Source organism: Ovis aries, chromosome 9 (genome assembly GCF_016772045.2).
Source record: "Ovis aries strain OAR_USU_Benz2616 breed Rambouillet chromosome 9, ARS-UI_Ramb_v3.0, whole genome shotgun sequence".
Taxonomy (NCBI): domain Eukaryota; kingdom Metazoa; phylum Chordata; class Mammalia; order Artiodactyla; family Bovidae; genus Ovis; species Ovis aries.
The window spans coordinates 90,081,524-90,109,051 of record NC_056062.1 but is presented as its reverse complement, the minus strand read 5'-3'; the positions used below and the strand labels follow the sequence as shown (position 1 = coordinate 90,109,051).

The window sequence follows — 27,528 nt, the reverse complement described above, 5'->3', positions numbered from 1 at the left end:
GGGACGTTCAAATCCTCCACCTAAGTTGGCAACAAAGGGAGAGGGCGCAACACAGGAATGTGAGTCAAAGGAGCACCCGAGCTGCCTGCTTAGCTGATCCGATGTCTCGTCCACATGCCTCCTCTCAGCAGCTGCTTTATCAGCTACTTCACAGAAACGTGGGCCGCTCCCATAATGCACCTCGCGCGTTCTGCCAAATGTGGGAAATTCTGGCAGAAGCCGAGTAACCAGGAACCCCGCTTTCCAACTGGCATTTAGCTAAGGGATGAGGTTTGATGACCATCATATATCTTCCGTCATTCTTTGCCCTTTCCGTGCTAAGACACAGATGTATTTAAATCCTGGAACCCATTTTTGAATTTCTTTTAAAAAAAGTGGGTCATCAAGTCAGGTCCTTTTCTTATCCTCCCCATGAGATTTATTTTTAAATTGTTCAATTTATTTTCAGAAAATACTTTCAAGTGTTGTAGGTCCTGAGCCTCTTTTGCAAAGGTATTTCTTAAAATCATACTCTTTCTTTGGCCCTCATGATACCTTTGATAACTTTAGATGAAAATTTTATCGAGCCTGTTCCAGGCCTTCTCAATATCTGGCAAATACATATTAACACACACAGTCAGAGTAGGTTTGCAAAGAAAGTATTTAATTCTTTAGAATGCTTATGGGGGCTGAGATAAATGAAGTGCTCCTTGGCCCTTCCATTTTTAATAAAGATTCACTTAAATTCTGGGCTCCAAATACAAATTTCCAAAGATGTCTCCTAGGATTTTTAAGTACAAAGATGTCTCCTAGGATCTTTATTGCCCTCAGAGCAATAAAGAATCTGGTTTGTCTGTCTTTTTAACCATGATTACAGTTGTGAGAAGTTTTGACTGACTCTGGGACATTAGACAAGACTGGGACATGGGAATGGATGTGGGTTTTGATTGCCATTATGATTTCTCAGAGAAGAGAAAGTAAAGAAAACACAAAACTAAATGCTGGACACAAGATGTGTAGAATTCTGAGTGTAGATATGGCTTCAGAAAGAACCGACTTCAGGTTAAGTACACACCAGACTAAAAGATTATGTGATGTTTCTGTATGATTCTAAGTCAAGTGATTCCTTCATTATTTTCAAAAATAACTCACAGGTGACTTTTCTTTCAAATTTGACATACAGAGTCTTCATGTAAGCTAACTAGTTATAATAATGGAACAACCCCATTGGCCTTGCTATCGGGTGGAGGAATAACCAGAAGTGTCAGTTCTTAAATGAGATGCATCGTTTTTATAACAGAGCACACAGACGGTAGCAATGTTGGGCCATTTATTTTATCATAATATAAAATCCAGTTGTCATTTTAGCTGCATATTTGTCTTCAAGCGTAAGCAAATGAATTCTTAACATTTCATCTCAAGCTGCTCTTAGGTCATTATATTTGAGTAATAGACCTGATATCGCATCAGAATAATGTTGCAAATGAAAGCATTTAAGATTCTTGAATGTAAATGGAGTAGCACCTAATGCCATTTAAACGTATAGTACGTAATAGACAAGAAGAAAGGGATAAAATTATTTTTCGTCCAATTAAACTGAATAAAATGGGAAGGGATAAAGCCTTGAAGAAATCAAGTATGCCTTAACTGCAATGATAAGAAAGTCAATGCAACAGATTGAATTTAAGCACAAGTTTAGTGAACTTACAGATTACTGTTTGAGTTCAACATAAAGAAGAAAAAGATTTTGCGTTCTGCAGAGTAAATTCGCAAGCAGGCTGTCTTGCTAGTATTGAAATAAATGTGTTTCTTAAAGCTAGTTTTGTTGGATTATGCCAGAAGCAGAGCTGTGCTTCTTGAGGGAAGGTGAGCTTCCTCTTGGGCCCGTCAGAATGAAGCTTTCACTGTCCTGCCCTTCAGAGGCTGGGGTGGTCGGTAGTTCTGCTTGATGCAGACTTCTTTATCGCCTTCAGCATTTGCTAGCAGACTGCGGAACTGCGCCAGCTTGGGGGAAGGATAACATGTTTAGAGAAGCAATAGCTCTTGATGTCACAGAGAACACTGGTTTTTTTTTTCTAATATGACTGATGCACTGTTATGTAGAAAATCAGGTTGAAGACTGCAATGGTTTCACTGATGGAAAGGGAGGAAGCCAACAGTTCTTGCACATGTCTTTGCACCAAGCATTTGGCTTCAATTATCAATGACTGACTGGATTAGCATTCCAGCTTTCTCACACTTGAGTAAGAGACTTCCTTTCTTGGAACCTCAGTTTCCATATGGTACTATTTCACTGTGTTTTGGTGAAGGCTAAATGGCTCAACAGAGATAAGGTTCTTAGAATGGCGTTTGGCATGTAGTATATGCTAAAGAAGTGTTAGCTCTTATACCAACAGGTCACACTGCAGGTTTGCTGTGAGACTTGACTGACAAAACGTATATAAGGCACCTGATGAAAAGAGCTGCTCATCAATGGCAGTTTTAATTATAATTATAAATGATAATTAATGAGATATTTTACTGAATATTGAAGAGCTTAAGCTTTAAAAAAAACTGAAAAACCAACATCAATGATCAAGGTATGCCACTCAAGAGTCACAGTTCCCCAAAGAGGGTGGATTTTCCCTTATTAAGGTGAAAAGAAGAGCGGGAATTCTGAATCTCTTCATAAAGAAAAAAGTGCTTATAAGTACATTCTACTTTTTGGCTATTAATAGACCCGATGTCACTAATAAATCTTTCTCAGTTGAAAGGGGACTCTCCAAAATTGAATGGCAAGAATAATTTCCCTCAGTATGAATTGAACTGATATCCTGCCTTGCACTTCCAATTCCCCCACATGCCCCTCTGATACGCTACCTGTTCCGCGCTCACACTGATGGTCTCTTTAAAGATGATCCAGGTGACACTCTCGTGAAGAGGAGGGTGAGTCAGTGAACCAAAGTAGGCCCAGTAATCCGGGCATGAAGGCAAGAGGACAGAGGGGTCGAAATTTGTGAATGGAGCTTTCTTGTTCTGAAAGAAAACAATAAGCGATGTATCATGCCCTGATGTAAAATATCTACATCATTGCATATATGACATACATATTATTTGGTAGATAGGTCTTAGCAAAGAATTTAATCAATATTTCTACTGTATAGTATTTCATGACTGGTATGTTTGTGGGTGGCTCAGCTGCCCATTAATGCAGGAGACACAGGTTTGATCCCTGGGTGGGGAAGATCCCCTGGAGAAGGACATGCAACCCACTCCAGTATTCTTGCCCGAAGAATCCCACGGAAGGAGGATCCTGGTCAGCTACAATCCGTGGGGTCACAAAGAATCGGATACCACTTAGTGACTAAACAGCGACAACAGCGTGCTTGTAAATATAAACAGTGCAAGCGACAGATGACAGGAAATACGCTACGCCAGGACTGTGACTGGTCTCTCTTCTTCCTTCCTCATTTGGCTAAGCATAAGCAAAGGCTTCTTATTTCTTTACTGATTGGTCATTCATGTAGGGGTTATTGGTGCTGACCTCTTGAGCACTTAGAAATCTACACATAAGCTTATGGTCGTCACTCATAATCGTGGGTGTGCATCAGCAGGTTCATTTAAGGGACAATTCTGTGGTGCTAGAGCAAGCATTTATCTAAAGGATAATCCACAGGTACTGGACCTGTGCCGTTCAAACCCATGTTGCTCTAGGGTCAACTGTACGAGCTTTTCTCTCTTGAAACTTCTAACGCATCTTTGGTTATGACCCATTTCCTTATTTGTAATCATTTGTTGTGTTTATATCCCCCCGCCCCATCATCAACCGTGCCAAAAATATCCTTTTTTGGTTGTTTTTTCCCCAAAGAATTAGTTTTTCACTTTATTAATAACATTTGACCTGCATTTATTCATTTTCTTTCTTATTTTACTAATGTTTTACTTCATCTTAATCATTTCCTTCTACTTTCTTTTCATGTATCATTTTTTACATTCTTGAATTGAGTGCTTATTTATCTTTAAACTTTCTCACTTTATAAAAGTGTAATTTTGGGGGCCTCAACACGAACTGGATTTATTTTACATAAAGGTATGGTAGTTCTACAAAGTGTGAATGACAATGGCAAATCTCTGATATATGATTTAAGTCTTTATTATCAAAATGGTGAAGCTAAGAGTAAATATATCAGAACAATCCATCTTTTTCTAAGCTGACAGTGGGCACCATAGTTACAATGCATGAAACAGCTATGAAAACCATGCTTCTACAGGCTTCATCTTGCTGAAATAGATCAGTGGTAACTATGAAAAACGAAACCAAAATAAATCACTGCGTCAGAGAGCTCAGAAACGAGGACTGTGTAAGCAGTACCTTGATTTTCAGATTGATGGGTTTGCTGAGGACTTCCTACTCCTCATATCAAATAAGCAATTAAATGATTTCTGAGGTTCTGTAGATTCTTGTTCTCTGATTTAAACTAACTTAATGAGTCTATTTACCTTAGTTTTAACTGTTTTTAGGGCATCAAGTACTTTCTGAAGGTTTGGGTTGGCCTGACCCACCTGGAGATTAAAAAAATAAAGTGTGAGATAACAATTGTTAGCTAGTAAAATCCTATTTAGTTAATTTTTAAAAAATTAAACACAATAACTGAAGAAAAGATATACAAGTCAAATTACAGGCATTTAGCACAACTAAAATACAAAAGCAAGCCTCTTTGGCCTGTTCTATTAAAATTCTAATCAGTCAAATGAATGGTATGTTACAAGTGTTCAATAAAGATTAACTACAATTACTATAATTCCAAAAGTTAGTCACCCAAATATACTCCATTTAAGAGTAACTTCCCTATAGGACTTTTCAGGGACTCTCCTACAGGAGATTTGAATCTTCCATATTAAATATCAAGTGAACTTTCTTTATGGGACAAAAGTCCTCTTCATATTTTTTTCCTGATGAAATATTAAATTGATAAACTCCTGACTCTGTGATGTAGAAAGTTTAGACGAAAAGTGAAAGATGAGCTGAAAAATAAAACAATTAGCCCACCATCAACACCTTCCCATTTCATCTCTGCCTGAAATGTCTTTCTCTCTTCACAAGGGGAAAGTCAAGCAAAGCAAACATATACGGGAGACCAGCTTGTTCACCTGCGCTTTCACTAGTAGAAGGAGACATTTCAAAAGCAGAGAGACGCCAACACCTGTCTGCTGTATTTCACCCTAGCTTGTGGTCTGATTGGTAAGGGAATAATTGTAGCAGAGCTCCGAGGCTCTCTAGGACTCACCTTCATCAAAACGCCGACAATCACCAAACCATCAGCCTGTGAGGCGGCATCAGCAAAGCTGGGGTACTTGGTAGAATTCCAGTGAACTAAATGAAGCTAAAACACACAAGGTGATGGAGCAGTTATTCATACCACGGTGAAGGGAAAAGCAAGTTAGACCTTAACATGTGGGTCTATAGAGCTATTTCTTGGCTTGGATAGATGAAACTTGTGCAGCCCTTTATCCAGGGCATGGGAAGGGCTATGTTTGCACTCTTAAGAAAGGTTTTCTTAAGAAAATAGAGTTGAAGAGAGTGGGCACGTTGCAAATCCTGGAACCAGTAAGTAGAACTTCTTTTTCCCACAATATCATAACTATTCAATATTACTTCTTAAAACAAAACAAAACAGAAAAAACAGACACCTCTCTGTTTGGTGAGAGAAGATGAAGTATTTCCGGCTAACTAGTTTGGAGACAAAAACTGCAATAATTTTGTAACTTGAGGTACCCGGTAACTTTGTGAGAAGGGGCTCCTGAGATGTCTGGAGTCTTGGCCAAGGGCAGGTTCTCCTGAGCGGATGCAGACACCTTTCAAGCCAACAGCCCCTGCCTAAGTTCTCTGTGAAACTCTAGACCTGTATATCCAAGGCCGTGTGCACGTCTTCCTGATTCTTTCCTGATATCTCCACATGGATGCCTGACATGCATCTCAAACTTAACACGGCCAAAGTAGCACTCTTGACTTTCTCTTTTCCAGACGCGTTTCATCTTCCCGCTTTAGCAAAAGGCATCACTTTCCCTCTAACTGCTCAACCGAACACTGCAGCCCTTATTCCTTTCTCACTTTTCTCCACTTACTGGCATCCATCCTTCCGCACAGCACATAGATGTTAGCCTTGCACTTAGTCCAGAGCTCTAAGGCTTGGCATAACTGCTGATTTTCCTCTGGGATGGTGCCGGGGTCCAGCCCCGGTGGATCCAGGGAATTCGAAGGGTGGACGGCGTTGGCATTGAAAGACTTGTTTATTTATTAATATAAGATTAGATTAAGAAACTATAGCGCAGTAGGAAGATTAAGTGGAGGAAGAGGGCTGAATAGCTTAGTTTACGCGGAAGGCCAATAAAATTCCAGACAAGGAATTTGCACCATCTACGTTGGGCCACCAGTGCCCGCTTGAATATCTAAGGGTGCCTCGCCTTAAGCTCCCTTTCATGCGGGTCTTAACAGCCAGGGCAAGTAAGTAGACCTGGCGAGCCTCCGCGCCCCAGGTGGAGATTCAGCCTGAAGTTAAAGTAAAGAGCAGAGAGAGGGAAAGGGAGAGAAGAAGAGAGAGAGAAAGACACGGGGGAGCCAGAGTCCCAAGAAACCAGGCCGAGAGTCTAGTTCGAGAAACTGGTCCGAGAAGCTGGTCCGAGAAACTGGCCCCATCCTTTATTGTTCAGAAGGCCTTTTATACTTTTGATAAAACATGGAGATCAATGGATAACACAAAATTATGTAGCATTCTCAACCCAGATTCTTTGCGTATATCATTTTGTATACAAAAGGTCTCAGGTGATTTACATTATCTTCTGGCCAAGAGGCTTGTTAACACTTTTGGCTCTCTTCCTTAATGTATGTTAATTTTGTTTCCCCTGAAGTGTTTTTCTTTAATCTACATTTCCTTAAAGCACTAAAGTTACATCTCTATAGAACAAAGGTGCAGTGGGTTATAACAAAGAAGGTACTTAACTCAAAGATCTAATGTTGCTAATACCAGGTCTACTACTTGTTTTTCTGTATACCAACTATATCTAAAAATAAAGGATATGAAAATTTGGCAGCAAGCATTGACTCAACAAATGAAACGTTTAATCAGTCCTATTCTAAAGATTTTGACTCCTCGGAAGCTCCTACATTCCTAGGATGTTTTAAGCTTCCTGTGCCTCCTGTGGTCAGGAGGCCTCAAACAATCACATGCGCAGCTGTACGAGTCCTGCAGGCAGGCTGGAAAGCCATCAGAGGGGTTTTTGGATTGAAACACTCTTTCAAATGCAGAAGACTAAAGCTCTGAATTGACTTTTACCAGAAAATGTCAGAAGAGTGGAAAAGCAGAGCACAAAAGCCGGCAGATTTTTGTTGGGGTACATGCTTAGGAATTTCCAGAGGGGTCCCTGAAGTCTGAGCACGCCTTGCGTATGTCAGCTTCCTTCCTCATGACCTTGTCACGGGCAGGATTCCTCACACTGGCTCCCGGCAGGATGGCAAGTCAAAATGGCAGGATTTTGACTCGAATTATGGCTGAAATCAAATGCTACTCCTGAAAAAGTCTTTTTCTGACCACCTAATGTCAAGTGATCACGGGTCGCTTCAATGACTCTAAACCAAAGCCGTCCGCTCCCCACCACCCACAGGTCTCCTCTCTGTCTCCGCTCTTTCTCCCCACCACTCCCCTGGTCTCCCTCCCACCCTCCCTCCTACCCTCTCTCACAAGCTGAACTTAGTGACTGAGAACCTGTCACCTCCAACATGGATTAACCCACTTGCCTCAAATTAGATAAGACGTTCATTGATTCAGATTTCTTCAGATCAGTTCAGTTCAGTCACTCAGTCGTCTCCGACTGTTTGCGACCCCATGAACCGCAGCACGCCAGGCCTCCCTGTCCATCACCAACTGCCGGCTTGCTTAGATACAGCCAAATATCCTCCCCCAGACATAATACTATTATAAATTTAGACTTTCAGCCCATTTGATTTCAGTCCACTTTCAATTTTATGAAAGATAAATAGGAAAAAACAACATTTAATAGATTTCTGCACCACTGAAAGTTCCTAGCCTGGCTTTCTAGTGTAACATAAGTAAGTTTTATTTGTATACTATTCCCAACTCTTCTATCAAAATGAATACGACACATACTCTGTGCCTAACAATCCCTCTTACAAAAATCTGCCCTACACAATTGCTTTCACCAGTGTAAGATATTTGTACAAATGTAGTTATTACCCGTTGTTTTTTGTAAAGAAAAAAAAAAAACACAACAGAATGAAATGGGAAAGGCATGGCAATTGTTCCTATGTAGGAATTAGTTAATAAATTCTAACATATGCATACATGGAAATACCGTGCAGACTTTAGGAATTCCTGCTGACATGGAACAATGACCATGATCATTGGTAAATGAAAAAAAAAAAAAAAAAAAAGCATGTTGCAAAACTGTGTATTACAGATTCGTTCTACAAGAGTAAAACAAAAAACCCAACCCGTCTGCATCGGTACAAACTTATTGAACAGTCATGCATACAAAGAACAAAAGTTTTTTGGTTTCAGTCTCCATACCCCTGTTGAGAATTTGATGCACATTTTCTTGATTTTATCGTGGATATACGGGCAGAATATCTTGTACTGAATCACAGACTTCCATGTGGAGGCAAGTCAAGAGGCCAGAGGGTAGTGGCCTGCTGCCAGGGAGCCCCAAACCCTCGTCTAGAGGATGCTACTCGTTGTGATGACTCCTGAGGTTAAACTGGCCCTCTTAGTAGAATCTTAATGGAGTGCCTCAGCCTGGCTATACCTCTGCTGCAGGTGTGTGCACCCTTGAACCTTTAAATGAGAAGAGAATGATGGTGTGTTCCCCCTGGGGCTCAGAACTTTAAAAGGAGAGCAGCAACTCCCCTTGAGGTTAGCCTGATGTCAGGCAGCAGTTTCCAAGACATTCTGAAATGAAAGCACATTCGAGGCTCAGGAGTTTGACTGCAAATTCACCTGCCTCCCTCACGTGAAAAATTGTCCTCCATTGCCAAACACAATGTGTCACCGTTTAAGTTTAATGGAGCCTAGGAATTCTTTACAGACCGAAAAATGCTCATTCCTTTGGAGCTGTTGAAATTGTGTCCTAAGTGATAAGGGGGGCTTCCCTGGTGGTTCAGACAGGTAAAGAATCTGCCTGCAATGCAAGGGACCCTGGTTTGATCCCTGAGTGGGGAAGATCCCTTAGAGAAGGGATAGGCTACCCACTCCAGTAGTCTTGCCTGGAGAATCCCATGGACAGAGGAGCCTGGCGGGCTACAGTCCCCGGGGTCACAAAGCACTGGACATGACTGAGCGACTAACACACACCACCGTGTTATGAGCGGGCTACTTCTGGGAGGACTCTCGGCGTAGCTCCTCTCACTCACTCAGCTGCATTACCTCTGCAGAAAATGTGGCTCCATCCACTAAGTGCTCAGAGCCACACTCATCGGTGCTGCCCCAGTGAAAATGGAACTGACGCAGCCTGTAGCTTTCAGATAGAGGACCACCTTTCAGCACTAGGAGAAAAAGGAAAGTGCTATTAGTGTTACAGTCATGAGCTCCCGCTTATCTTTGCATTGAATACAAATTAGCATTAAATTGGGTCGAGTAGTAATGAAAATTAACCCTAGTCCAAAGTTCCCATCCTGTTGGTCTTTCCCCATGCCCACAATGATGGGCTCAGATGTGTGCCGCACCTTAAGATTGTGCGTGACTTATACGGTTCCCAGCACATGGGCTATAATTTTATCTTTTCCTGTTTTCAGGAAAACATATTGGAAGATGAGTGAATTATAGGACGAGAGGTCTTTCCTTGAACCTGCTTTAGTTTATAAGTTCATTCATTCTTTCAACAGACAGTAATGGACAGCATGCATTAAGATATCTAGCAATTTGTTTTCAGTAACAATCACTCTGCACATATCTTGTAACTATCAAGATACAAGAGGGTATTCTGACAGCTTTGCTGAGAATTCCTAGCAAGGGATGAAAAAAAGTTCCAGTAGGAGGGTAGGGTCAATTTTAAAATTCTCATACTGAAGTGTCATTTTCCTTTAGAGAGCTTATCCAACCATATGATTAATAAAACACACACAGTACCAGACTTAATCCAATATTAACAAAGGACATAGCCCCAAGATGTCTGAAATTTAGGCTCCGAACCTTGCAGGAACGTGCTATGACTAATTTTGCCTTTTGACAGTAGAGCTGATTTTTGAAACGGCTATTTAGTAATTATTCAGTAAACAGTTTTGAGAATTTTCCTGTGAACAAGGAAGTGTGCTAGATTCTGGGAGATGAAGATAATTCAGTTACTATGATCTAATAGGGAGAGGGGAAGCTAGACAAAAATACTTATGCACAGAATGATTCCATGCAAGATACACCCAAGACCAGTATTTTTTTTTTTTTTTTTACTGGTACCCAAGCACTTCACAAGCTGGTGATGGACAGGGAGGCCTGGCATGCTGCGATTCATGGGGCTGCAAAGAGTTGGACACGACTGAGCAACTGAACTCAGCTGAACTGAAGCACTTCATTGGTATCGAGCCATTTTCCTGGCCGCAAAAAAATAAATAAACTCTTCATGTGTATCTTCCCTAATGCGCTCCTCCAACCTCATCTCAGTTAGAAAATATTTGCCTTTTCAGTGTTTATATTCATGATGGTTCACAGAATTTTGTGGAAAAGGACTGTTTATTCAGAGGCTGTAAAGTTAGCATAAAGACATTGGAAACCAGAAGAAGATGAAATAGAGTCACTGAGAAGGAGAAGGGCTGAAAGAAGAGCGAGCTGGGACCCCAGAATCATCCTTAACACTTGGAAATGTTTTAAGACTTCAAGGCACCTCAGTAGATGGCGTCAATGCTACACATGTGCGCCAAACACTGAACATGGGTGTCCGTGTTCTGCAAGCCCTACTGTTTAAATTTCCCAGCAAGTCAAAGACAGAAATCAGGAGGGTCGTTTGGCTCACCTGATCTATTATCACTGTCCTCAAAGTTTACATGGAAGGAATGTCCCACGTTGACGATTTCTTTGGCGGTGGCTGGATTGTAGGAGATACTGAGAGGTTTCAGAGAGGGATCACGCTTGGTTTCACTGGTTTTAATGTCGATAGGAGACTGGTTATTTCCATTTGCAATGGGATGCAGCTTGCACCAGTGTTCAGGACCTACCAGGAAAACGTGATTAAACCAAAACTGATCTAATGCTTGACTCCAGGTTTTAGGAATGTAATTTTCCTAGGCTAGGATTTATTCAGGTATCTGAAACGGTATTCTGGTTAGCTTAATGGAAATCCAAGGTTTGAGAATGCCCCTTTCCTATGCTACACTGTAAAATAGAGTCTTTGTCAACAGAGTTAATATACTCATAGTCTATGGGATCAGACTATACATATTTTGCTGTTAGCAATAGACCTCTCTGTACATAGGGAGGGAGAGAGGCTGAGAGGGAGAGAGGAGAAAAGAGGCAGAATACATTCTGTAGACAATCATGGCCCAAAGGACAACTGTTGAGAATGCATGCAAAGCTGGTATAAGTCAAAGGCACTTCAAACCATTAACCTATGACTTTACCGTTATTTTAAGTGCTCAATATCTCCTTTTCTGGAAAAGGGAACAAGCCGTTATTTGAGCTACATGAGCAGAAGAATGCTTACCGTTTTCACCATCATATCCCCAGTCAGGACTTGCCATGATCTTCTACTTAGTTTTCTTTTTCTGAACACAAAGAGAATACCTGGAATAACTGACTGTCACTGAACGTGCAATAGATGACTGAATCCACAGTTCGCAGGGTTTTTATAGAAACGTCTCTGCCCCTGTGCATGAGTGTTACTCACTCAGCCCGCTATTTCATCATCTTTATCTATCAGGAAGTATATGCATGCTAAAAAAAGGTATTGTTTAAAAAGCTCACAAAGGTAAGGGCAGTTCCAGTTGGTTTATTCTCTTATACTGTTGCAGAGAAATTTCAAAATCTTGGCTTCTGCAAAACCAAGCCCTGTTATTCTCATGTTAGTAGAAGATATGGCTGAGTTATCACACCTGATGCTTTGAATATCTAGTTACAAAGGACTGTGCATTTGAGACTCCCAGCTTTTACCCTTGCTGGACACTTAAGCAATAGTGCTGCTGCTAAGTCACTTCCATCATGTACGACTCTGTGTGACCCCATAGATGGCAGCCCACCAGGCTCCCTCGTCCCTGGGATTCTCCAGGCAAGAACACTGGAGTGGGTTGCCATTTCCTTCTCCAATGCATGAAAGTGAAAGTGAAGTTGCTCAGTTATGTCCGACTCTCAGTGACGCCATGGACTGCAGCCCACCAGGCTCCTCCGTCCATGGGATTTTCCAAGCAAGAGTACTGGAGTAGCAACAGTAATTCAGTCAGGAGAAAAATTTGCATATTTACAGGCAGATCAGACCAATGTCCTGATGTTAATTTAAAATCAGATAAGAGAATCACTAATCATTTGGAATACATTGGGTTTGCAGTTGGTAGTATATTGTAAGATCTTAGGGAAAAACACAAACTTTTTGGCAACTCAATATATTATTCATGACAGTACATTTCAAAGACATACAAGATGAGACTAAAGGTCCTCGTTTTGAAGCAGTATTGGAATTCACAAATGGAGATTTGTCTTCTGTGTGAGCACAGTCGTGCCTGACTCTTTGCAACCCCCTGGACTGTAGCCCACTCCCGCCCTTCCCTGTTGCCTCACTGGCTGCCAGCTTTGATTTGTGTGTGCTCATTCATGCACTCAAAAAATCATTGTATGTGCGGTCCGGCATGTCTGACTCTTTGCAACCCTGTGGACTGTAGCCCACCAGGCTCCTCCGTCCATGGAATTTTTCTGGGCAAGAATACTGGAGTGCGTTGCCATTTCCAACTCCAGGGGATCTTCCTGGCCGAGGGGTTGAACCTGTGTCTCTTGCATCTTCTACACTGGCAGGTGAATTCTTTACCACTGCTGCTCCTGCTGCTGCTGCTGCTGCTAAGTCACTTCAATCGTGTCCGACTCTGTGCGATCTCATAGACGGCAGCCCCCCAGGCTCCTCTGTTCCTGGGATTCTCCACGCAAGAGACTGGAGTGGGCTGCCAGTGCCTTCTCCAATGCATCCACGCATGCTAAGTCGCTTCAGTCATTTACAACTCTGTGTGACCCCATGGACAGCAGCCCACCAGGCTCTTCTGTCCATGGGATTCCACAGGCAAGAACACTGGAGTGGTTGCCATTTCCTCCTCCCTAGACCCACCACAAATGGGGAACATTTTATTAAGACTGAAATTAAATACAGCCCAATATTTATTTTACACCTGAAATATTAAAATAGAAGCCTTTCTTTCGTATAGTTTCATATAATCTATAGGAAAAAAATAAACAAACATGCCTGCTAATGCAGGAGATTAAGAGTCATGAGGGTTTGATCCCCAGGTCGAGAAGATCCCCTGGAGGAGGAAACGGCTACCCACTCCAGTCTTCTTGCCTGGAAAAATTCCACGGACAGAGGAACCTCGTGGAATACAGTCCATCGGGTCCCAAAGAGTGAGGCACGACTGAGCACTCACACGTGTGTACGATTTATAGGACACTTTCATATTATTTTACCATCAACACCACACATATAAATCCTACACAATGAGTTATGATTTTGCAGCTGAGAGAAGTTGAGGGGTTCACCACAATCAGGGAGAAGCCAAGACTCAAGCCTCCACATCTAGTTGCTTTCTTAGCCTCCATCTCCGCAGAAGGCCACGCTGGCTGAGCCAGGAGGCAGCTGATCCCCAGTTTCCCTTCTCTGCCCACGATTCTCTTAAGTCCAGCTGAAGCCTGGACCGAGTTGAGACTTGCCATCTGTTGAGTGATGAGAAGATTCACAGGACTTGTCAAGGAAGCAAAGAAATATGTGTCAGATTTTGGCTAGGTCTGCATTTCCAAGGCTCTAAATGTGCTCACAGGAAATGCAACCTGATAAAATAAGCATTCATAGTAATGCTTTTCATGCCCTGGGAGTCATACCTCCTTCCATATTCGCATATTGTCAGAGCTCCCTGGGTTTTCTAGGAATTGGGTCTGTCGCAGCTCTTAGCCAGGCTTATCAGAGACACGTTTTCAGCCCCTTTTGGGTGATGACAGCCCACCGGCTCAGACGTAGAATGGGAAGACACCTGAGTTTCCATTCCTCACGTTAGTAAGTGGAAAGAATTATTACATAAAGGGAACTTTTAAAGATACTATTTATTGAGGGTCCAAGATAACTCAAATTCTATGCTAAAAGTTTATATGCAGCAATTAATTTTATTCTCATAATTACCTGGTCTGGCATTAAAATTTGTATCCCACCTAAGGAGAAACTGAAGACAACTCCTCAGGTTATAAATGCTTGTAAGTGGACACGTACATCGTGTCAGGCTAGGGTTTAAACCTATATCTGTTTGTTTCCAATGCTTGTCTTCTTTCTTGACTTTCCACTGTCAACAAATACCCATTAATCTCCACTTGATTCTATTTGCAGGAGGATTGACTTGGCATTCCAGACTGGTGTCTCAAGATGACCAATAGTCAGTGTTGACCCGTGGGTTACTTTATTTTAGATTGAGAGTCTCAGGTTGCCCAGAAGCTCATCAGTTCAGTTCAGTTGCTCAGTCATGTCCAACTCTTTGTGACCCCATGAATCACAGCATGCCAGGCTGCACTGTCCATCACCAACTCCCGGAGTTCACTCAGACTCAGGTCCATTGAGTCCGTGATGCTATCCAGCCATCTCATCCTCTGCCGTTCCCTTCTCCTCCTGCCCCCAATCCCTCCCAGCATCAGAGTCTTTCCAATGAGTCAACTCTTCGCATGAGGTGGCCATGTGCTAAAGTACTGGCGTTCCAGCTTTAGCATCATTCCTTCCAAAGAAATCCCAGGGCTGATCGCCTTCAGAATGGACTGGCTGGATCTCCTTGCAGTCCAAGGGACTCTCAAGAGTCTTCTCCAACACCACAGTTCAAAAGCATCAATTCTTCGGCGCTTAGCCTTCTTCACAGTCCAACTCTCACATCCATACATGACCACAGGAAAAACCATAGCCTTGACTAGACGGACCTTAGTCGGCAAACTAATGTCTCTGCTTTTCAATATGCTATCTAGGTTGGTCATAACTTTTCTTCCAAGGAGTAAGCATCTTTTAATTTCATGGCTGCAGTCACCATCTGCAGTGATTTTGGAGCCCCCCAAAATAAAGTCTGACACTGTTTCGTTTCCCTGTCTATTTCCCATGAAGTGATGAGACCAGATGCCATGATCTTCTGAATGTTGAGCTTTAAGCCAACTTTTTCACTCTCCTCTTTCACTTTCATCAAGAGACTTTTTAGTTCCTCTTGACTTTCTGTCATAAGGGTGGTGTCATCTGCATATCTGAGGTTATTGATATTTCTCCCAGCAATCTTGATTCCAGCTTGTGTTTCTTCCAGCCCAGCGTTTCTCATGATGTACAGGGATAGAAATAGGCTACCCTTTGTCAGCCATTGCTCTTATTTCTTTGTTTAGTTGCTAAGTTGTGTCTAGTTAAGATGCCTGCTGACTGATACTTCGTTAAAAGTAACTTTAAGTTGAACTACTATATTAATCCACCTATTTGAGAAAAGAAAACTCCCTTTTTATTACATGATTACATGATAATTCATCACATGAAGGTTTAACATTCATATAGGAATGGTAGGTTATTTAAAGTTGAGGCACAAAATTGGCTTGAATCCTAACCATTATGACCCTTTATTTGATTATATAGCTAGGGTGTGTTTATTTCCCACCACAAGCAGAAAGCTATAGAGAGAGATGTAAAATTTAAGGAGCATCTATGGTTTATGTCCTGACATGCCTCTCATTCACTTTCATCAGTTTTTCTGCTTACATACTTCACCTTTCAGCTTAATATCTGTACTAAATCCAAATGGCTCCCTTTGTGTCCTTCCACTTTCACCTGTAGCATCCTCACAGGACATTTTTCTAAGCCTATAATTTTGGACTGCTTTTGCATACCGAAGAGTTTAGTCTACATTGAACTCTGCTCTTCTAATTTAAACAGTTTATTCCTTAAAAACCATCAAGGATGCAAGCACATGCTGCAGAAGGGTTCCCAGGCCTGTTAGAACATTCCACAGAAATCCACAGGTCCTGGAACTGGAGCAGGAGCAAGTAACCTGATGTAAAAACATATGTATCTTTAAAAAATAATGTAAAACTGCATAAATAAATTGTGATAGAGAATTGGTTAATTGCTAACATTTAGAAGTATCAAGCTATATGCAAGAAAGTGGAGAAAATAAAAATAAAATATTGTAGTATTTTAAATAAAAATTTTTAAATGTTGAAAGAATGATGTGCAGAATGTTTAATTTTAACAATTACATTGGCTTAATTTTCAAATTTGATGAAAATGTATTAGTGGGCTGGGGGAGAAGGAAGAAAGTTTGCTTTCTTTACCTTATAAAATGGAATTTTAGAAGTCAAATATTTACCGAAAAACTTAAAGCTAACATGTTGATATTATCTTTACTCTTAAACAATATGCCCTAATTTTATCTCTTGACCAGCCTTTCCAATAAATAAAATTCTTGCAGCAAACACACAAACAAAAAAAACTACGAAGAGGCTAAAAGATTTACTGTGCTTCCTAAGATGTCTGGATGGTATCACCAACTCAGTGGACATGAGTTTGAGTAAACTCCGGGAGTTGGTGATGGACAGGGAGGCCTGGTGTGCTGCAGTACATGGGGCTCAAAGAGTCAGACACAACTAAGCGACTGAACTGAACTGAACCGAACTAAGTGGTGCTAGTGGTAAAGAATCCTCCTGCCAATTCAGGGGGCATAAAGACATGGGTGTGATCCCTGGGTTGGGAAGTTTCCCTGGAAGAAGAAATGGCTCCCCACTCCAGGATTCTGGACTGGAAAATTCCATGGACCTAGGAGCCTGGCGGGCTACAGTCATGGGTGCAAAGAGTCAGACATGACTGAGCATCTGAACACAAAAGATTTTCTGTGATTAAGGTGAGCTATTCACTATGTGTGCATTTAGGAGTATTGCAATAGGCTAGAAGAGACTATGGTTCACTGAATAACATTGAAAATGATGATCTAATTCAGTTCTCACAGTAGACTTGGGGTTAGGTTAGTCTCACTCCACTTTTAAAGAGGAATAACCGAGACTCAGAAAATTCCAGTGGAAGAGGCAGGATTTGAATCTAAAACCCAAAAGCGCATCCTCTTCTCTGTTTTGTCACATGACCATCTTTAACAGGCTGTCCATAAAATGTTTGCTTTAAACTTCCTTAATAGCTGATGACATTTATTTATTGAGTAGCATCAATTAACTTTACTGAAGATAATTTTAATGCCCTAAAATGTTTACAATGGAGCAGAGACATTTTCTCAGTGTTTCACAAAATTTGAAAACCATTTTTAGCCAACTCTAAATTATATTTTAAAGTCTTAGTGTTTCTTATCTGATTTTTTTCTCCTAGTCTCTTAAATGAACATTTTCCTCAGATTCCTACTTTCATATTTTAAAACTGAGAACATAAAGTATTATGAAGGCAAGTAAATTATGATGAGTTCCAAGTTTACATTTGTAATTAAAAATAGTTCTTTGGTAGAGAAGGAACTAAGAATGTGAAAGAATGGTGTCTCATTATGGTAGAAATCTGTTAAATGCCACTGAAAAGAAATTCCAAAAGACAGTAGCAGTTCTGTAATGCTTAGCATTCCATAAGATGCATGGATTTCCTTCGACCCATATTTTCCCTAAAATAAGGAAATATACATAGTGAAAATCAAGCGTCATGTTTATTAAATTTGGCATAACTCTCCCATCGCTTCTTAATTTCCTTAGTTCAGAATTGATATTGTTTAGGGTGACAAGAGAAAGCTTAATTCTAGCGGAGACGTGGGACATGGAAAATGGTAATATTAGCTCGGACGTTTCTGCAGTAAGACAATTGGAAATTCTGCCAAATCAATTTAAATGGCTGGATTATTTCTTCCAAATTGGTCTTTCTCTCCCCTTGGAACAAGCTGTTTACCAGCTTCATTCTTTCCAATGGAAGTGTGTGTCCACCCATACCATGCTTGTTCCCATTTTAGGACTTTGCACTTGCTCTCCCCTCTGTCTGGATTTCTCTGTATCCAGATCTTTTCACAGGCTCATTATATCACCTTCTCAGAGACAGGTTTCCTGACCTCCAAATTTAACACATTCCCCAGTTCTCAGTCACGCTATTACTTCCTTCCAACATAGTTCTTTCATTACATTTGTTGCATCTTGAAATTATTAATTTTTTTCCATTCTGAAATTTGTTTGTTTACTTGCTTGATAGCTATAACCATCTCTATAGTGACGCTTTGATAACAATGGGCTCTATAATTGCTTTTTTCTCTCACTATGTTAACTTTAATTATAACATGCATGGTAAATGGTGGTGTTCAACAAACACTTTAGAGAGAACAATTAAGTGGTCATTTTGAACTTTAATTATTATATTTTTATAAAGACTTGGAAGAATAGAACCCTCATCGGGGACTACGCCCACCCAAACGCACTGGTCTGAACTCAGGTGTGAATGAGCTTTGCTGGAGGTAAACTCATGTTCATATTTGGAACTCAGAAAACAGAGCTTTCCCTTTTCAGTTCTATTAACGGAGGAATGAAGTGACCTGTCTGTGAATGTCAGTCACTGCTGGGAGAGTGAGAATGTTGGTCTTTATAAGTGTCAATTTTTTTTGGTATCTTGTAAGTGTCAAAACTTAACTCTTGTAAGTGTCAAAACTCACTCAAATGTGGTTTGAAGTTTTGACATACAAATTTCATAAATCCATGACTCTTAAAGAAAGACTTTTAACTTGATATTTTCTGCATTGGAACATTTTATTTTCATTTTTGAAGGCAGTTGTAAAATTCACTAATGAATGTTTTTCTAATAACCAAGTCAACCAAGGTGACTATTTTAATCCACAGCATAGAGGCTTTTGGTTTCTTACAATTTCTTGCTTTTGAAAACATTACATTTTAAATATGTCTAGTTGATTGTCATACATGTTAAAAATCTCTGGTTGGAAAGATACATACCGAACACACTGAAAATATAGGCTTATGCACTTTAAAGCTAATTGTTGAGCCTCTTCTACTAGATGAATGGGTTACTTGAGCAGGTTAGATGCGTCATCCTTGTATTTATTTTTAAAACAGACAAAATAATATTTATGTCTTATCTCTTATAATGTTTAGGGAATTAATGAGCTCCACTATAGCAGATGACATAGTTAAACAATATTTTTCATCTAAAAAGAAAATAGCACGCATAATGCTTTTCAAACCTTAAAATACTGCACAAATGTAAATGATTAACTTCAGCCTCAAAAAAGTTTGATTTTTAACTCTCAGGTAAATACATAATATAAATACATGGAATTAAGTAAAAAAGTTCAAGTGATTGCATGTGGCCTGAAGTTCAAACAGTTGTGTAACAGAAATCTGCTTGCCACAGATTAAACTAAATCTCACATGTAAACATGAAAGGAGGTAAGTTCTCAAACTTAAGTATGAAAGGGGGTGAAGGTCAGTCACACCAACTGCCTTTTAACATCTTTCATGCAAACCTTGCTGGGGTCCATCTACCAAAAAGTTATTTGAAGATTTAAAAACATTTTCTCCTGACTTCCCAAAAAATTCTGTTAGCTCTCATACCATTTATATCAAAGGCTAGATTTCTAACACACGTTTGCAACTGAATATGTCCTCTCTTGATCCTCTGGTTTTTAATATGCAGGCTGTGGATCACTGGCTTTAGAGTCACAGATATGTGGATGAAAACGCACGTGCATGTCTCCTCCAGCCCCTCACTTTTGTGAGAGGACCTGAGCCAGGTTGGACTGCTAACAAACTTCAAGCTCTTTCAGGGCATTGCATTAGTGGTATCCCAGCCTTTTCAGATGCATCTGGGGGCTGTATGAATCTGCCTTCACAATCTTATAACCAAAAGATATGCTTGTGTGAAAACATCTCTGATCAAATACATTTAGACACTTTTACAAACACTCTTTTAAGAGAAATGTCATCTTCCTGACATTTCCACCTTTAGGAAGAATACAAATATTGGCAGCCACTGAAAGAAATATTTACTGTTTTACTAGTTTTTAATGCCTTTAAGAATTTAAAAGTCCTTGGAGCCTTTTACTAGATCCTGACTTCAGAAAAGAAACTCTTTTTTCCATTCTTTTTTTTTATGCTTTTTTATTTATTGGGTCAACATGCTAAAAACAACAGAGTGATGCTCTGCAGGGGATTTTGAATCGAGTGTTCAAGTCAGGTCCATGATTAGGTGCAGACAAGCCTAATAACCAAATGCCTTTTAGTAGTGGAAATAGCCACGGCTGCATGCCAGAGGTTGCCATTTTAACTTACTGTTAACTGATCCTTGTCTTGCTGAGGCTAGTAAAGAAGAGTGGCAAGGCCACTCACTGAAATAGCGGTGTGCAGAGTGACTCGGAGTGCACGGAGCACACACGTTGCCGAGAGTCTGTTTATTGATCTTCAGCGAGTGAACACAGCCAGCTCAGGGGCATGAAGCCATTGCTATGAACACAATGCTCCTTAGGTCTCTAAAGACTTCCATTTGCTTCACGACTGTTTTCAGGCGTGAGCATTAACCAAAAACTTGTCTATCCCAATTTCTCTGAATCATTGCATTATTTCTTTTGAGCTGGTTTAATGATAGCACTCTCTTGAAGGTGTTTCTTTTCTTATCAGGATTAGAGATACAGGCACGTAGCTGCTGCACAGTGAAGCACAGCTGTGATCTTTCCCGCTGGGTGTGCTGCTGATAATGGGAAACTGCGTGGACTGCAGTTCACTTGGACAGGAGAGTTAAATGCCCGGGACACTCTTTCATGCCCACGCTTGCAACATGTCTTTGGAGAAACCAAGCTCCACATGACTTCAACTCCCTGTTTCCGGTGTAGCTGGTAAACATATTTCTACATTCACACAAAAATCTACTTTATTTCTTCTAGTCCTAAGGGAGAGGATGGACCATAATATACCCTCCTCTCTTCTATTCCTAGGGCTAAAAGAAAATTTACATTAGAATCCCTACAACAGGCTTTCAGGAAAGATTCTTGTCCTCTGCGCTAAAGGCCAAATAGCAGTCTTGTCCCCCATGTGCAGATTACTTGTTTAGTTGCTACAGGCTTTATTCTGAATCTTTTCTGCTGCTTTTTACATTTCTCAGTTGTGTCTGACTCTTTGTGACCCCATGGACTGTAGCCCTCAAGACTCTTCTGTCCATGGGATTCTCCAGGAAAGAATCCTGGGGTAGGGTACCCTTTTCCTCCTCCAGGGGATCTTCCCAACCCAGGGATCAAACCTGTGTCTCTTACATATCCTCCATGGGCAGGTGGATTCTTTATCACTAGGGCCACCTGGAAAGCCCTGAGGCAAATGAGAGCTACCTAATATGGAACTTACATTAAGCTCATCTCTAAGAGGAACTTGGCCGTAAGTGAAGGATTTTAAGGACTCTTAAGCATCTCTGATAAAATACTCCTCCTTTAGCAATGACTCCACGGCAAGAGTGTGCAGGGTCCTTCCCTGCGGTTTCTTACTGCTCCTTTTTGGGATCAAGAAATGGAGAGGTTAGCCAAGCAGCAGTTCTCAACTGTGACTTGAAAGGCCTTGGGTTTCCAAAGGTCACGATTGAGAGTGAAAAGTTGATGACTGCATTCCCTTATACCTAGTTTACCTGGCCGGTGGTGGAGTTCCTTAAGATGCAATACTTGGATAGTGCCCTTAACAGTCCTAAATCCTTTAAGACTGCCTGGGACTGTGCCTTTGACTCCTTGGTAAAGTTCCACATAACCTTTGTGCAACTGCCTGATGATTACAAAATGAGGGGATGACATGTTGGCTAGCGCCTTACTTTTCCATCATCACCTGGGAGGCAGCCAGAACCAGTCTGGTGAGAAGGAACTCCAGGAAAACCTCCCCAGCTTTATGTCAATAATGCTTTTGAAATGGAGACCCACAGAGTCCATAGGAGTCCTTAAAGGCTCCAGTGGCTAAGAACCAAGCTCCAGTTAGCATGAAGTTCATGTGTGTGGACTTCCTAGAAGAAATAGGGCTGATTTTGTGCAGTGATTGGATCTAAGAAGATGAATGCCTCCTGTTGCCGAATTCTGGGGGTGCTAGCTGGCTGGGTTTAGGTGTGACATTCTTACAAAGTGGTCTTTTGTTCCTCTTGTTCCAGGCTCCAAGAGTGCTCAGACGTCCGTCTGCAGAGTTGGACAGGATTCCACTGTGCAGTTGCTCGCAGCTGCTTCCAGCTGTTGCTGCCCCTTTGGATCCTGTTTTGTTTTTTGGTGAAGATTGTGTTTCTAGTCCTTCCTCTCCCCGCTTACAATACTACACAGACATGCCGTGTGGTTTGCTGGGGAAGCTGATAGTATTAGTAAAGGCCAGTGGCTCCTTCCAAAGGCACACCGACTATTCACATAAAGTTACTTCTGGAAATAAAGCTCTTTACTTTGGTTTCTATCTTTGTAAAAGAATCACTTAAAAATGAGAGGTGGCAAATAAAACTTTGCTGAAGGATTCAAGTCCTTAGAACACAAAGTTGGAATGATGAGGGAGAAAGGAATGATCATCTAACAGCAACTAGACGTCATGAAGCGTGAAGAAAAGATAGGGTGTCTTTTATTAGATCAAATATTAGCAGCAGCGTTCTGGCATGGAGAACATGCCTTCTGCATGAGATGAGTATGACGTCCACTCAGAAAGCAGCTCGGCGGGGAGAGAAACGCCAGCCGTTATAGACGTGACCTTTCAGTGCGTTGACGGTCGGCCTTTCGGGAGGGTAATCCTAGATCACCCATGTTTCCATTTGGATGGAGCAAAGACTGACAGGGCAGGTGTCCTGCCTCAACCAACAGATTTATGGTCTGCTCTCAGTCTCCTTCCCACTTGCCTCTTTCAAAGTGAGCTTGAAAGTCCAGTTCTTTCCATTCCCTCTGCAGAGAACCTAGAGGTGAGGGAGGCAGCATTATATTATTTTTGTAAGGCTCCTGTTGAGCCAGGGCAAAGATGGATGATAAACGGAGGCCCCTGAGAGATTTTTAAGTCTATTAGATTTAGGAGGATGGAAATACAGCTATGGACAAGCCTTGAATTGCAGAGTCTACATAAAGCGAAACTGAGCCCAGCTTAATCCCCTCATCACAATATGAACAAAGCGTAAGACAAATGGTACCACGGCAGCTGGGAGCCACGACTTCTGGTTGTTGAAATGAGCTGTGCATTGAGTGTGTGACTCACCGTTGCACCCACACTGTCGCTGAGGTCACCAGCCTGCCTCCTTAGCCATCAAGGTTGCCCCCAGGTCATTTCAACCCAACTTTAGGGGAAATGAAGTGAAGTGAAGTCGCTCAGTCGTGTCAGACTCTTTGCGATGCCAGGCACTGTAGCCTACCAAGCTCCTCTGTTCATGGGATTTTCCAGGCAATAGTACTGGAGTGGATTGCCTTTTCCTTCTCCAGAGGATCTTCCCGACGCAGGGATCGAACCCGGGTCTCCCACACTGTAGACAGACGCTTAACTGTCTGAACCACCAGGGAAGTCTTTCGGGAAAGGGCAACACAAGTTTGCAGGCATTTCCGGGACCTGTTGCTTCTTGGAGTATAAAACTGGGTGGGACCGGCCTTCATAAGGGAGGGGAGGGAATCATGTCCACTATGTGTTCCAAGCAGCAGGTACAGAATCCTGCCCTTTCTCATTTTCCTCAGGGGAAAAGTGCTTAAAGCAGTCCAGTCAGTTCAGTTCAGTGGCTCAGTCATGTCTGACTCTTTGCAACCCCATGGACCGCAGCATGCAGGCCTCCCTGTCCATCACCATCTCCCAGAGTTTGCTCCAACTCATGTCCATTGAGTTGGTGATGCCATCCACCCATCTCATCCTCTGTCGTCCCCTTCTCCAGCTTTCAATCTTTCCCAGCATCGGGGTCTTTTCCAGTGAGTCCTTTTTCCACATCAGGTGGCCAAAGTATTGGAGCTTCATCTTCAGCATCAATCCTTCCAATGAACGCCCAGGACTGGTCTCTTTTAGATGCACTGGTTGGATCTCCTTGCAGTCCCAGGGACTCTCAAGAGTCTTCTCCAGTCCAGCGGGAATGCTATAGCTCCATTCTGGCGTAAACACATATGAGCCTGTCTTTTCTGGAAGGTGAACTCTGTTCTGCGTGCCCAGCTTGAACGTCCAGCGGACACTTGCACCCCAGCTTCAGTCCCGGGTGCAGCCACAGTGGCTCCGCCCTCTGCACCGCAGGCCCGGTTCCCGAGCCGCGCCCCGCCCTGGCCTTGTCTGGAGCTGCCCATCTCAGCCCGACCGCTGCCTGCCGAGACCCGCGGGCCTGCTCTGACCACCCCCGCCCGCCAGCTTTGCCCAGCCTCCTGATCAGGACCCTCTCATCCTGCCCTGGCTCAGCTGACCACTTAGGCGAGGGCCTGAGAGCTCTGGCCAGAGAAGAATACTGTCCGGGACTGAAGGGGCAGAGAGGGCAGGCTGGCATGAGGCAGAAACAAAGGCCAGCGCGTGCTCTTCAGGGATGGAAGATGAGCGGAAACACCTGCCCTAAACGGGAAAGGGAGAAAGCAAGGGAAACACGGGCCATTAGCTGTGTGCTGCGCGAATGACTGACACCAGGCTGTGAGCTGTAACTCCGCTGATTTCGCACCTGGGTCTCGAGTCTCTCACACGTTGTGAAAAACCATTCATGGGTATGATTACTTATGACTTTAAGTTTCTCAGTGGATGATAAGTCCACGTGGTTCTAAACTTAAAGGTATAAAAGATACCAAAAAAAAAAATCCCCCTCAATCATCCCAGAGTGAACCACAGTTATCAATTTTGCTCATACTTTTCTAGTTGAGAAATACATATGAAAAAAACTGCAGATTTTCTCTTTCAAAGAATACAGTTAGTATACTCTGCATACATTTGTGGCCTTTACTCCTCCCACACCACTTAGCATGTTATTAATTCTTAAAATTAAATTTTTTTTCTCAGACAAGTAACCGCAAACTTCTCTTGACATCAAGTACAGCTAATACCTTGAAACCACAAAATGAAGTGGTTTTAAAGAAAGCAAGAAAATATGGCACATTAGAAATTTTCCTCAATTCCTCTTTGGGTATGACAAGAGGATAAAAAAAAATTACTTCCACTTTGTAAAAGCTTTGTGGACGACAGGATCACTCACAAATATAACAGTTTCCCAGCTGCTCATTGGAAACTCCTGGGACCACATGTACTTCAGAGTTTAGAACTTTTCAGATCTTATAGGAGCATTATAGGGCAGATATTATATATATATTCTCCTAACGGGGCACAAAGAGGTGAAAAAGCACCCTGCAATTTAACATTTTATTATTTTTATACCAAAATGCATGACTAGTCATAATAAGTGGCATAAGTAAGGAGTATAATTAGCTTCATATCAGTTCAGATCAAGTTTTGTTCACAAATGAGTTCAGGCCAAGTCAGGTGAGATTTTTGCAGAAAAGTGTTTGGTTTGCAGAAAGTTCTGGATTCCAGGGTTGGGAGCAAGTCATGGTGGATCTGCATATCCCTCTCCTGCGTGAAGTGGGTCAACATAATGGCAACATGGGTGGCAGGGACACCATCAGCTCTGGACTCAGGAGTCGGATTATCTGCTCTACCACTCAACCCTGAGATGACACTGTGGACGTTTCTTGACCTCTGACAGTCTGTTTCCCCACCTGGAAAACGAGGAAAAGAATGTCTACCTTGCAGGACTGAAGGGAGGGCTACTAATATTATGCCTCAAGTGTCTGCTATCTGGTAAACAAAGTAGGATGATTGACCACAGTTATCATTGTTCATGGGAGGAGGAGGTGTCTAAAGATACAGAATTAAAATCTTTTTCTTTCTTCCCCATGAAGAATTTTGAAAGTAGCAGGAGAGAGAGGTAGAAATTTTGTAAGAGAATCTCTGGAGAGTTTTTAAGGAAACCGACTCCCAAGTTTCCTTTCTGGGTTTTAAAATGATGGAAACCTGTTGAGGTAGATGGGTCAGTGTTGACCAAGACTCAGAGTCCAGGAAGTTCCAAGGAGTTTTGAAAATGAAACCTCCTGAAAGCGGATGGCCCCAAATCAGCCTGCAGGGCCACAGCAGTCTGGACTCATCAAGAAATCGGACTTGGGAACCTGTCCCACGCCTGGCATTTGTGGTCACCCTTTCAGACTGGGACTAGCTTAATTCATGTATGTATTTGCTTACCAAATATTTGAATGCTGAATAATCATAGTTCTATCAGATGGCATCAGTGACTCAGGGACATGAGTTTGGGTGAACTCCAGGACTGCTGATGGACAGGGAAGCCTAGCCTGCTGGGGTCCATGGGGTCACAGAGAGTCGGACACACCTGAGCGACTGAACTGAACTGACTGATGAAATTATTCAAGAAACATTTGGACATGACCCTATTTTCATGGGAATTATAGTTAATTTGGGACTTGTAACAAGTAAACAGCAACCAAATCCCTGAAATGTGTAAGTTCTTTAAAAGACTAAACTAGGTAGGGAGTGGTGACGGCAAGAACAGGCTACTTAAGGTTAGGCAGACAGAGAAACCCAAACGAGAGAGGTGGCCTTCAGGTGGAGAGGAGCCTGCGCCCGCTGCGTGAAGACGCGGCTGGAGGGCCCTGGCCTGGCGGAAGGCGGGCTGCTCCTCTGCCTGGAGCCCTCCGCGCCTGCGCCGCTCCGGGCCGGCTCCTTCTCATCCTGCAGACCTGATCCCGAGCCGTCTCTCAGGTCTTCCTGACCTACTCAACTCACCTTCTCCACCACTGCCAGTCACTTTCTACCCGCGACCCTGACTGATTTCTGCAGAGCTCTTATAACCTCTGAAACTACCTGGCTTACCTTTGCACTTGCTAGTTGTGTTTCCCCTCTTAAAAGGAAAACTTTATTAGATCCCGGATGTCCGGTACCTCTGGGTATCTGAATATTTGTGGATTGATTAAAGGAGGAAACCTTGCAACCTAGAGTAGAAAAGAACCTGGTGAACTCTAGGAAATGAAATCAGGCCTTTGTGTCTAGTCACGTTAATGGCCCCAGTGAGCCCTGCCTCCTGGCGTTCATGCCCTTGTGAAATCCACTCCCGCCCCCCATTAACTTTGGGCTTGGCTGCATGACTTCCTTGGCTCCTGGGACATCAGCAAACAACAGGAGCTGGATAAGCACTTATTTGGAACACAGGTGGGCCTTGAGAGAGAGCCTGCCTGGTCTTGCCTCCTGCAAAGGGAAACACCACTTGGAGAGCCAAGCCTGATCACCCAAGGGTGCCAACAGAGTTTAGCTTCCTGCTGAGCCTCTGGTTAAACACAGCTGCAGGAGTGGCCCAGGCACACCAGAACAGCCCTGCTACCGCTGATCCCCCACACTGCACAACTGTGAGATAAAAACACAG

General features: G+C 42.3%; 1 protein-coding gene and 1 long non-coding RNA gene across 2 annotated transcripts; both read right to left on the bottom strand.

Annotated features, from left to right (window-relative positions):
- Window positions 1-1,292: 1,292 nt before the first annotated feature.
- Window positions 1,293-11,777, bottom strand: LOC114116405 (carbonic anhydrase 1). Its single transcript, XM_027973253.2, has 7 exons — window positions 11,662-11,777; window positions 10,975-11,172; window positions 9,396-9,514; window positions 5,247-5,342; window positions 4,459-4,521; window positions 2,839-2,994; window positions 1,293-1,983 (listed from the first exon to the last, which is right to left on the bottom strand). Exons 1-7 carry the CDS (start codon window positions 11,696-11,698, stop codon window positions 1,867-1,869), a joined length of 786 nt encoding a protein of 261 aa, XP_027829054.1. The 5' UTR covers window positions 11,699-11,777; the 3' UTR covers window positions 1,293-1,866.
- An 8,476-nt stretch (window positions 11,778-20,253) lies between these two features.
- Window positions 20,254-24,340, bottom strand: LOC132657200 (uncharacterized). The gene is made up of 2 exons (XR_009595013.1): window positions 23,358-24,340; window positions 20,254-23,064 (listed from the first exon to the last, which is right to left on the bottom strand). It is a non-coding gene; the product is annotated as an uncharacterized LOC132657200 (long non-coding RNA).
- Between the last annotated feature and the right edge of the window lie 3,188 nt (window positions 24,341-27,528).

Coding starts and splice junctions, on each gene's coding strand:
- LOC114116405 (XM_027973253.2), bottom strand. CDS start 11,698: ATGGCAAGTCCTGACTGGGGATATGATGGTGAAAACG. Junction 11,173..11,661: donor GGGATATGATGGTGAAAACG/GTAAGCATTCTT, acceptor TTTTCCTGGTAG/GTCCTGAACACTGGTGCAAG. Junction 9,515..10,974: donor GGACAGTGATAATAGATCAG/GTGAGCCAAACG, acceptor TTTTTCTCCTAG/TGCTGAAAGGTGGTCCTCTA.